The sequence below is a fragment of the Rhinopithecus bieti genome, unplaced genomic scaffold, assembly GCF_001698545.2.
Source record: "Rhinopithecus bieti isolate Rb0 unplaced genomic scaffold, ASM169854v2 scaffold_18354, whole genome shotgun sequence".
Taxonomy (NCBI): Eukaryota; Metazoa; Chordata; class Mammalia; order Primates; family Cercopithecidae; genus Rhinopithecus; species Rhinopithecus bieti.
In genome coordinates this window covers 3,287,742-3,300,305 of record NW_016809835.1, presented here as the reverse complement: position 1 = coordinate 3,300,305, position 12,564 = coordinate 3,287,742, and the positions used below count along the sequence as shown (strand labels likewise).

Sequence of the window (12,564 nt, the reverse complement as noted above, 5' to 3'; positions counted from 1 at the left end):
GCCAGAAACAAATGGATGAGTCACAGCAGAAAAGGGATTAAAATTTTTTTTCTAGCTAACTTGGAAAATAAAAATGAAACCTTCACTTTTACTTTCATGAATGGGTTGATGTAATTTGGGGAGGTTTTAGTATTATCTGAGCTTTCACTAACCTATATTTTCCTCCTTAAATATTGCTTGTCCTTTACACTTTTGGTGTTTACAAATCTGATCACAATTTCCTCAGTAATTCCTTGTAATGCTTCCTCACTGCGAAAACTCACTCCATACAAAGGTTTGAGAGACTCAATTCTGTTGTCTTCCCAATTTTCTAATTAAACATAAAACAAATTAAAAAATATAACTCCAATTCATTTATCTTTTACTTTGGTGAATGGACTTTTTTCCTTCCAAATTCCTAACTGTACCAATAATTCATCAGCAACACTTCCTGAGGTGTTTTGCTTTCTTAAAAAATAGGCATATTTGTCTTCATTTAAAAAAAAAAAAAACCTTTTCCTGCTTACAAAAGTATTAGGCAAGTAGATATTTATTTAGTGCCTACTATGTGTCTGACCCTGGATAAGGTACTAGATACAAAGCTGTGAACAAGAAAGATTAACTGTCCTCAGTTATTTGAGGAACATGGAAAAAAAAAAGGCAAAAACAAAACCCTGCTTGCATTCATACACTAGTCAACTCTTCATTGCATGAATATAAACTTACAGATATTCATTTTAATAAAACTGTCATTTTATTGCAAAAAGTGCTTTATAATTTGTAACCCCCCACCCATTTAACATTTATTTTTTCCAGAGTACAGCTTTTTGATGACTGATTATGATGGACAGTAGGTTGAAAAAATTCAGCAGGATGCTAAAAATGCAGCTGTGTATATATGCAGACCAAGGTGGTACAGGACATTGGAGTGAACAGATATTGATCAACAGCTAGTCTGAAACTCACAAGCTTGGAAAAAGCCTTGAGATCAACTACTGTGGGACGTTTCTCCTATGGCAACATAACCTCAAGGCCAATATAATGTGACTCCCTTTTTACTTTTTTTTTTAGGTAAAGGCAAAAACAGCTCTTTTCTCAAGTGGTTTTCTCTAATTTTAGAATTATGCTATCTACTACAGTGGCCAATAGCACGTGAAATGTGACTAGTCCAAATTGAGATGTGCTATAAGTAGAACACACAAAGCAAATTTTGAAGACACAGCATACACACAAAAGGAATGTAAAATCTCATTTTATAATTGAATATGTGTTAAAATAATATTTTTATATAGCAGATAAAATATATTACAATGAATTTCACTGTTTTTCTATGTGGCTACTAGAAAATTTTAAATTATATGTTGCTTATATTATATTTCTACTGGACAGCATTGCTTTAAAACAATGTTTCTGAAACATCAGCATGCATCAGAATCGCATGGAGGGCTTGTTAATAATACACAGTTGCTGGGCCCCTCCCCTGAATTTCCGATTTGCCTGGGGTGGAGCCAGAGAAACTATTTCTACCAAATTCCCTGGTGATGCTAATGCTACTGATCTGGTACTGCACTTCGGGTGCCCCTGATCTAGAACAACGAGTGGTTCTTTCAGTGGGTAGGCAGGATGTGGTTACAGACTCCTTTGAGCATCTGGTGAAAGCTATGAGCTCTCTCCAGAAAAATGCACATACAAGCACGCAAAAAAACCAAAAAAGGCACTCCAGTGTACAGGTGGAGAAAATTTAAATCAACATAACCTCTCCGGTGGGCAATACAGAAATAATTATCAAGAGTCTTAAAAATGTACATAGAGTTTAGTTCATAAATTACACTTTAAACTTTTTTTATTAAAAAAAATGAATGCTAAGAAACCATTAAGGACAGTCATTAAGACATCGTTTATAATAACAGAAACATGGAACTAAATGTTAAATAAATTTCTGAAAACTTTTAGAAATTTAATTCTGACAACAGGGTAGAAGACAGAGCACGCATATATTGAAATACTCTGTAGCCACTTAAAATGGTGCTCCCTGAAGCTCAGAGGGTGGTTTCTAGAAAGCTCTCAAGGATGGGGAGAGGGTGGTGTATGGTGATGGGGGATGATGTGAAGGATTCAACTATGAGTCCCACTTTATTTTAATATATTAATACTTACAATTTAAAGTTATTTGGCAAAAGATTCTATCACTTCAAAGAAGCCTGAAGACTATGAAATAAGAATAATTTATTCAGCTACATGGATGGAACTGGAGGCCATTATCCTGAGTGAAATAACTCAGAAACAGAAAGTCAAATACCTCATGTTCTCATTTATAAGTGGGAGCTAAACAAAGGTTACACATGGACATATGCAGTGGAATAATAGAGGGTGAAGACTGCAAAAGGTCAGAGGATGGGAAAAGCATAGGGATAGAAAAATTACCTGTTGGGTACTGTTGGGTACGATATTCACTACTCAGTTAATGGGTACACCAAAAGCCCACATTCTGCCAGTATGCAATATATGCATGTAAGAAATCTGCACTTGTATCCCCTAATTCTATAAATAAAATTATAATCAAAGAATAATTCATGGTTATTCTTGAATTATATACTTGCAAGTGGAAAACAAATTAGAAATACGTAAAGTATGACTTTTATTTAAAATATGCCTATACCATTAATAACTTTTTGAGCAACTATTTGCATTCAACAATGTTCTGTTTTACACGTATTAACTCATTTAAGTCTCACAACCTAATATCATTACACATATTTTATCCATGAGGCAACTAAACTCTGATTAAATAACTGCTTAATGTTGCTCAGCTAATACGTGGCTAATAAGCTAGTACTTTTAACTGTATTTTACTGCCTCTGGATAAACACTTATGCATTCCAAAAAATGTTAACAGTAGTTATCTTTGGGTGGTGAAATACAGAGGAAATTTATAATTTTCCTTCTTTGCTTTCTCTGTTTTCCAAATTTTACAACATGATCATTTCCTGTTTTTACAATCAGGAAAAAAATCAATTTATTAAAATGTACTTAAAGTTCTAGTCATAACTTGATTTAAAAAAGAGAATGAAGTATTTTAAAATGTAGTAATTTCTATATTACTTAAATATTAATCTTCTCCTTGGCAGCTTGCACCTAGTCTTTCATTTCACTTCCACTAAGTCTGTTTATTTGGAAAAGAAAGATAACACCATTTCAATACCTGGTGCCAAAGCTTTTCAATATATTCACTGAACATTTCATAACTGTGTACCACCCAACAGGCATCATGCAAAGTACTGAGGATACAAGACTGACGAAGGCATAGGCCAGTAAGGATAACACACACACAAAAAGTACATACAAGGTGATACATGAACTAACAGAAATATAAGCAAAGTATCTGGGTGTAAGGAAGAGAAGTGAAGGAATGATCAAAGAGGGATTTGCCTAGGTGGTGATATTTAGTTAGGTCTTAAAGAAAGAGGTCAACATAGAAAACTGAGGGGCATCTGAGATAGAGCACAGGAGGAAGACATGGACACTGGAAAAAGACAGTGGCCTCAGAAAGAGCATGATGCGTCTGAGGAACACTGAAAAGTTTCAAGTGGCTGGAACCTAGGCTGAAAAGGGGAGAAAGATGGACAGTTAGTATAGGTTGTTGAGGCAGCTTTATAAAGACTCTTGTACATTCAGCTAAAACACTCAACCATACAGACTGAGAAACCCCTGGAAATGTGTATCAAGGGAAAAAAGATTAAACTGGACTTACAAATTTAATTCTGGTTATTAAACTGGCAATTAGTGTAGAAGATGAAGCAAAGCAAACCAGATCAACGGCAAGTAGACTGGTTTGGGAGAGCCTCACTGAATAGAGTCTATAGATTTTCTCTATCTGATGACTTTTAAAAACCAATGATTTCCCACCCACGCATATACTTTTATAAGTCAACTGGATGATGTGGACTCCAGTCTCCTTATGTGTAAAATTTTAAATGCCGAGCTAAATGACTTCCACGATCCTCCTTACAGTATATACTTTTAAGGTCTAAGAACAAGCCACCATTTACTTCCTTAACATTTGACTTTAAGTAGAATTATATGAAAACTGCTTCTTTATTGTGAGACAATGGATACTGATGTGCATCTTATGATGTGCCAACTTTCTCAGGAAATCTGTTTCCTCCTGGACAATGTCCTGTTTCACAGGTATGATCACTGAGGTAATAAGGAAAAGAAAAGGAAGCATTAGCTGGGAAAATTTTTCTATACTATGAGGATGTGGGTAGAAAACTTCAAGCAATTAACTAAAAGGGCATATAGAAAAATATCATTTGCATCTTAAATCAAAACAGTTATATAATTTTTAGAAAACCTGAGTACATACTATTTCATTAATCCCACTGAGTTTGCCTGAAGTAAGCTTTGGTCTGGAAGCAGGCCTCGGAGGTGGGACAATGGTGCCTACAGAAAGAGGAGTTGTGGGCCTGGCTGGTTGAGGGGAAAAAGAGAATTTGAAGAAAATCATTAGTATGTAGCAATCCTTACATAAAGACATTCTATTATAAAGAAACTGTTGGTAATCAAAGCTCATTTTTCAGGAGGCTCTTTTTTTTAGATGTAATCACAGATGTTGAAATACTGGGAATCTATCAAATATGCTTTATTTTGAAGTGACCAGTAATATTCCTGAAAAAAAGTTAACCTTTCAATAACTGACACATATAAATTTTATTCCTGTTTCAATTATCTACACATATAAAAATTAAATCTGATACATTAGCTGATGAGAACAAACCAATTTTAGCCCAAAGGTCATTTGTTTATTGCCAATACATCTATTTTACAGATAGTAATTCCAGACCAAAAGGTTCTGAAGCTGTACCTCCAGAATAATATTGTAAACTCTAAATAAAATACTTACCTTAATTAAAATTATTAAATTTGACTTTTAAGTTGAACCACATTGTAACATTTTGGTGGGTAACATTATTTGAAATAATTAGATATTCTATTAGTTTACAAAAACAAAATTCCCCAAATCACTACAGTTAACTTTGGAAAGTGCTCAAAATAATATCTTAAATTGTTCCTAAGTCCTATATAAATTTAGTGTTGAGTTTTTCATGCCATTTGCTAATTTTACAAGTCAGAAATATCTGTATTCTTAATCTCATCACAATGTAAATTACTGGATAAATGTCAATGTATACATCATCAAAAGTCACAAATGTATTAGCATAATCAAAGCAGGAGTAAAAAAATGGAAGTAAATAGGTTAAACCCTCTTTAAAGTCATGTTTAATAATCATTAACAAATTAAATGATTTTCAAAGCCCTTTGGTTCACACTAAAATACAGGCTATAATTCAGAGACTGAAAAATATAATGGGTGGGAAGAAATATATTCAGTATGTTTTCAAAGTTTAGAGATGTACAAAATTAAAAATATGTAAGTGGGCCTAAGCATACACATGGGGAAATAAACTGCAAAGCTGAAGGCCTTTAATCATCAATGGAGGAATCAAGGAGGCATGAAAGGAAGGCGCATAGAGGTAGTAGGAAGAGACCTAAAGAAAAAGGTAGTCACACAGGATTGAAAGTTGTACATGCATGTGAGGTAGGGAATCACTTAGAAAGCATACCATAATAAGAGATAAAAGATGCAAGGGCTGTTCAGGTTGCTTAAGGAAAACAAAAAAGCTGGTAAATCAAGCTTTGATTCTGAGGCCACTGTCTTTTTCCAGTCAGTTCCCGTTCTTTCATGCTGCACAAACACTTGAAGCTGTACACTGGAAGAAATGTGCACAAAAATCTGAGGCCCATAACACCTCCCTGTGTATTACATGTCTACTTTAAAGATATGTTCATTATCAATGAAACCAGCACTAGCCTATGTTAAGTTATTTCAAACTTGTGAGAGAGTTTACACAGCAGAGGCATTTATTACTGATCAAGTGGCCTGTCCAAATGGCATTTAGATCGACTCAAACCAAGCCTGGTAGAAGTAGTAAGTTCAGTTCAAAATTTGCTTTTTGAGAAAAGCTAATAACAATACTTATTAACACCACTGTTTATAAATGAATCTATATTATATCTGCACAGGTCAATTAGGCACTGCTTCTAGAAGCCTCTGAAGGAGATAACTGCAATTGTTTACATTCTTCAATGTCCTATGTTTTATTTTTTGCTGGTGGTAGGGTAGAGCTCACTGCTACAAATTTCTATTAGAAGCAGTGTTTCAAGAAATATGAATTGACCTTTGAAGTATAAAAAAACATTGGCGATAAGGGCTACTCTATATCTGCCCTCAGACATTAACTAAAGTGAATAGACAAAGCATGCTTGCCATACCATTCTTTATCTGAACAAAAGTGGAAACTAATCTAGAATCTAGAAGCAATAATGATGATGTAGAAGAAATAGCAGCAGCACTGTTAGCTGCTTCTGTAGGTACATTTTCAAAACATGTAATATTAGGCAAAGGTCACTGTGATCCTCAGAAATGCAGCTGTTGGAAGAAATCCCATCCAAAGCATTAGGAAACCTAAAAGTATTTTCAGCTTTACAATGCAATCTCTGGAATGCCTTCTGAGCAGCACTGGAGCTATTAATTGCAACAAGTTCATCAGTAAAGAAAATCCACTGACTTCACGGCCATGAAGCGAAAAGAACTTTATCTGTGCTCTCTAGTGGTGCTGTTACAGCAGAATAAAGTAGAGATTTGGGGGAAAAGTCTGGTGATGGACTTTCTAGACTCAGAATCTGACCGGGTTTCAAGTAAATATTCAATTATCACACACCCAGGAAAATCAGTGAGAAAGGAAGTGAAGTTCCTACTCTGCTCTGTAAGGTCAGATGAATAAGAACAAAATAAAAAACTAGAAGCAACAGGAAAATTCTAGAACTAAAATATAAATCCATATAGCCAAAAAGTTATCTTGTTTTAATTATTTGAAACTAGGAAATTTAATAATACACAGAAGAAGAGCATAAGTTCAAACTACATTAACTGAAGAAAAGTATGTACATTAGAAACTTAAAATGCATATGAAAAACTGAAGGTCCAAAATTATATAAAGTCAGAATTATTCCTGTTTTCCCAGAGGAGCAAAGGTAACTATTTACAGTCAGTACAAGATCTAAAAAGATTTGACAAGGTGGCAAAGCGATAATGCTGTGTATGCATGGTACTCAACAAAGTTCATCATTGTCCTGTGATAAAACTGCCCCAGGAACTACATCAGAATACATCAGTGTTTGAGTTAATATTTAAAAACAGCCCAATATTTTCAAAAAATAATTTTAAGGTTTTGTTTTTGTTTTTTTGCGAGCACAAGAGTTCAATTAATTCATGGGCAGAGAAAACAGTCTGGCACTTACCAAAGGGGAGGTAAGTGTAAGATATTTGTGTTAAATTTTTAAAAACACATATATTGATGTTTATATATATTCATATCTGACATAAACATGAATGCTTATTTATAGTCTACATGGTATAAGATGCAACTGAAACTACTTTTCAGCCAAGCCCGAATTAACATTTTACAACATGTAACAACACTGGGATGCTTAATTATCAGTTATTAACTGATTGAAATTATTTTTTAGCCTGCTTTAAGATGAGGTCAGTGATGAATTAAGATTCTGGAAGACAAACAGGAGAGTAGGGATGATCTCACAACCTGGACCTTGCTAAAATGTTAAAATGGGTACCTGGGTAGAGGATGTTAAGATGGGAGAGAAGTGCATTGCAAAGAATGGTGAGACAAAATTTAAGACTTGTTGTAACTAGCGAGTACCAAGAAAACATAAAAATAAGTGAAATAAAAATTGAAGATAAAATGCCTATTTCATAACTTCACTTAGGACCTCTGTCAAACAGGAGAATCCCAATTATGAATTAGTTTGATTAATAATTATATTTTCTGTTCAAGTGAAGACTTAATAGTAATTACTATATAACAGGATAACTATCTATTTTGAGCATCATCAACATTTTTTTGAAAGGCGAAATTTATAACATTACTTTTCATACTATATAGGAAGATTTAAAAATGCATACTGAAGTGAATTTTAAAACCAGCAAAAAGTTAATAAATATTGTATCATTTCTTAACGGCCAAACATCAATGACCACTAAATGAAAACGAACAATTTTTTACCTGAAGTGATGGTGATATGAGCCATCTTTAGACAAGTAGCAAAAGGAAGAAAGAGTACTTTTATAAAAAGAAAGAGACTATACTAGAGAAAGTATCAAGAAACAATGAGCAGAATTTTGAAGAAATTTCTATATAACTAAAAGCTCTGTGATACCAATCTGAAAAATTTCACTCATAATGGGATATTAATAAAATTTGAAAATACTGCTAAGAACTCCTTATTCTAAATGCAAAATACCATTCCGACATTTTACTAAACAAAAGAGAGATTTGGCAACAACTTTCTGTTTACAATTACTTTCCTTATATATATATATATAAGGTTAATTTTATAATTACTAAATGTAAGCAATACTCTGAAAAAGGCTATAAAGCCCTTCAGATTATGTTAACTACTTCTATCGGACTGTTCTTGCTGTTTTACAAAGTATTAGTACAGATTACTTTCCCTTTCAAAAGGTCATCAAATAGCGTTTAGTGTTTAGGGTTAAGGTTTCTTACAATCCACTTACAGTTTCTTTTAAAAATATTTTGTTTCTAAACAGTCTAATTTTAAAAACCAATATTTAATTTTTAGTAGTAAGATATTTCAACACGGCTTTTTTGTTGTTGCTGTTAATCTGCTAAAGTGTGATAGACAAAACAATGGCTTTAGAATAAGTAAGAGCCAGGTTTGAAACTTGTCTTCATCATTTACTAGCTATATAAACTTGGAGAAGTTACTTATTATCTCTGAGCTTTGCTGTTTTCATCTATAAAACAGGGACAACAAAAACTACTTCATGCTGCTGTTAATGTGGTGAAATTAAATAGAATGTGTGGCACTCCTAACAAAATTACCTAGCATGAACTAGACAGATTTAAGCTCTTGCCCCATGATTCCAGTGCTTCCTTAACCCCAAATACTGGATGGCAATTCTTAAGTCCCAGAGAAGAGAGTAGAAAATCAATTAAAATTTATTTTATTTTCTTGTTTTGAACAAGCAGTGGTTTTATTAAACATACATTTTTGATGCCTGCTGTTTGACTAATGAAAAGAGAAACTTAATATATTCTTGCCAAAACAACTAAAAAGCATTTATCAACTTCTTTCATAAATTGCTTGGGAAGTGTTAAAGCCTTTCTAGAAAGCAGTTTGCCAATAAGTATCATGGACATCATCTTGTAACCCATAAGTTTTAAACTGATAAATTATTACAAGCATATTATGAGACATATGCACAAAATTTGTTATTTCTATGAATGTTCGTAATACTAGAAAATTAGATGCAACTTAAACTTCCATCAAGAAAGAACATTGATATGTATTTTGTATTTGAATTATCTATAAACAATAAGAATTATTTGGATAATGATATAAAATGCCTAGAAATAAACATGGCAATTTAAAAAAACACTTAGTATTTTACACATGTTTATTGTTAAGTCATAGAGTATCTAAGAGAACAAAACCAAAATAAAATCACTTTTATTTGGCAATACATTGGACAAATTTTAGAAATTTTATCATTAAGTACAACACACAAAAGTGAATGAGAAAAGCAACTAAAGTATTCCTTATACTTAAAAAAAACCATATATATATACACATATATATATATTTACCTGATGATGATGAAGTTAGTGAAGATGAAGATGAATCAAGAGATGGTCCAAATAGGGGGTCCCAAGCAAGTAAATCACTGGTTCCTTTTCTACCATAATATTTTAAAAGTAAAAATTTTAACAAAAGAATATTTTATTAGTATAAAATTTCTAGTTACTTATTTATATAATAATTCTATAGAAATAATTCTAACAGCTCAATAAACATAATTAAAAAGTTGGGGCCAGGCACCACGGCTCATGCCTATAATCCCAACAGTTTTGGAGGCTCAGGCGGGAGGATCACTTGAGACTAGGAGTTCAAGATCAAGCCTGGGCAACATACATAGCAAGACCCAGTATCTACAAAAAAATTTTTTTTTTAATTAGCCAGGCATGGTGGTGCATGCCTGTAGTCCTAGCTATCCGGGAGGCTAAGGAAGATCACTTGAGCCCATGAGTTCTGGGCTGCAATGAGCTATAATTGCACCACTGTACTCCAGCCTGGGTAACAAAGCAAGACCCTGTCCCTAAAAAAAATAATTTTTTTAAATTTAAAAGTTGGATACTCTACCAGTAGTATATGTGTAGAAATTAATTAACATATTTAACAGCCAATATGTGTTAGAAGCATAACCTAAGATAGCATGTGAAGTTAGCAGAGGAGAATGGGGAAGATTAATTCCCATTCATCATGCCTTGTTAGACTCAACAACCTTGGGGGCTGTCGTAACGGGAATAATAATTTCAGCTTTACATATGAAAAAGAGCAGCACATGTCTAAATGAACTGCCCAAAGACATACAGCTACTTGATTCTAAAACAGGCTCAGGTCTGCTGGTTCACACCCAGCACCCAATCCTGAACAGAAAATTTAAGTGGTATAAAATTGGGTTAAAATTTTATAAGGCCATACTTATTTTCAAAGATGAAGAAAAAGGGTAAAGTGATGTTTTAAGCCCTTAAGTACAGAAAGATGGCTTACATATTTTAATGTACCAAACTGCCATTATTTTTAAAAATTTTAGGAAATCTTACACACAAAAAAAAGGCCCTCTATAATGAAAGTGCTGTAATTATCTAAGAGTACATATCCAGCATCTCAACATGCACCTACATGAAAGCACACTATACCTCGTACGATAAAGCCTAGCATTGCAACTGCATGATTCCTAAAAACAGTTTTAAAACACTCAACAACTTATCTTTAAAAAATGATATATCCAATAAATACCACTACTGTGCTCAATTAGTACCTCAAAAGTATCAAATAATTGTAAACTACCTATTTAATTAAGCCTACTTTTACTTGTGTTTTACATTAACTCTGGCCAGGCTTGATGGCTCACGCCTGTAATCACAGCACTTTGGGAGGTTCAGGAGTCTGAGTCCAGGAGTTCAAGACCAGCCTGGGAAACACAGCAAGACCCAGCATCTTTTTTGAAAAAAATTAGCTGGGAGGCAGGGGTAGGAGGATCGTTTGAACCTGGGACGTTAAGGCTGCAGTGAGCCATGATCACGCCACTGCACTCCAGCCTGAGAGACAGAATAAGACCCTGTCTCAAAACAGACAAGCAAAAAACCATTAACTCGACAGTATTCTTACTGATGGACACAAAAAGAAAAGGGGACCCATCCAACACTGGCTTTTTTTTTTTTTTTTAAGAAGAGCTGGCAACATGCCTTCTGGCCTCTCTCTCCCTTTTCAACTTGAGACACTTCTCTGTTTTGAAGCTTATGAAGTATATTATTTTATAAGGTCACGGTCAAAACTGAAGGAAGAAATGAGAAAATTCCCATGAGACTAACCAGCTGAAATACAGATATGTATGAACTTACGGTTTCATCATTTATTTAGAAGTAGTGAGGCTACCAAGGCCAATTGTGGTTAAATGGATTTTTTTCTTATTGTAAAAGGACATGTTACCAAATGAGAAATAAATTTAAACTTCTAAAACTCCAACAGGGCATTTGACAGCTCAGAAAACAGGATGATTAACAAAACTTTATGGTAATTAAAACTATAGAGCTAATAAAACTCTAGAAAAAAGGACAAAAGGATACTTAAAATGTAAGTGTGTGGAAGAAGAGATGAAAAGGTGGAGCACAGAAGATTTTCAGGGCAGCAAAATACTCTGTATGATACTATAATGATGAATACATGTCCTCATGCATTTGTCCAACACCAAGAATGAACCCTAAAGTAAACTGTGGACTTTATGTGATGATGTGTCAATGCAGGTTCACTGATTGTAACAAATGTACCACTCTGGTGAGAGAATTTGATCGTGAGACAGACTGGGCATATGAAGGGGCAGGGAGCATAAAGGGAAATCTCTGTGCTTTCCATTCAATTTTGCCATGAATCAAACACTGCTCTAAAAAATAAAGTCTATTTTTTAAAAAAATTAAACATGGAAACTTACTCATTGGGTGGAGCAGATGGCTTTGATTTTGTTAACTCCTCATCTAATTAAAAAATTAAAATATGAAAACTTCATAATCTGAGAAATAAAATATTTTAATGAAACAGAGAAACTCTATACACATATCTCAACACTATGACAATTAAAAATTTTGGAATTGATAATGTAAATACAAACAATAATGAAGAAAAAGTAAATTAAGATTTTAACAAGTTTTCTATTTTGTACATTAAAATAACTGAAACTACTAAATCCTGATTTCTTCTAGTATCTTTAGTAAGAAATTACTTAAGTCAATTAAACTATGATATTCATTAAAATTGCTGTTTAGAAAAGAGAAAATATGGGTTGCAACTTTAAAAATAAGAAAAATGTTTAAATACATAAATTCTATTTAAGAATTTTAATTGATGAATCATGAATGCATTTTT

General features: G+C 33.4%; 1 protein-coding gene across 2 annotated transcripts in view; it reads right to left on the bottom strand.

Annotated features, from left to right (window-relative positions):
- The window catches only part of FCHO2 (FCH and mu domain containing endocytic adaptor 2), a 128,151-nt gene that overhangs the window by 22,488 nt on the left and 93,099 nt on the right, over positions 1-12,564 (bottom strand). Inside the window, exons 15-17 of one of the 2 annotated variants that reach the window (XM_017890629.1) lie at positions 12,134-12,176; positions 9,729-9,817; positions 4,346-4,449 (exon numbers count right to left, since the gene is read on the bottom strand). In XM_017890629.1, the coding sequence (XP_017746118.1) occupies positions 4,346-4,449; positions 9,729-9,817; positions 12,134-12,176 (236 nt within the window). The remainder of the gene's footprint in view (positions 1-4,345; positions 4,450-9,728; positions 9,818-12,133; positions 12,177-12,564) is intronic. The other variant, XM_017890628.1, reaches the window with a different exon arrangement.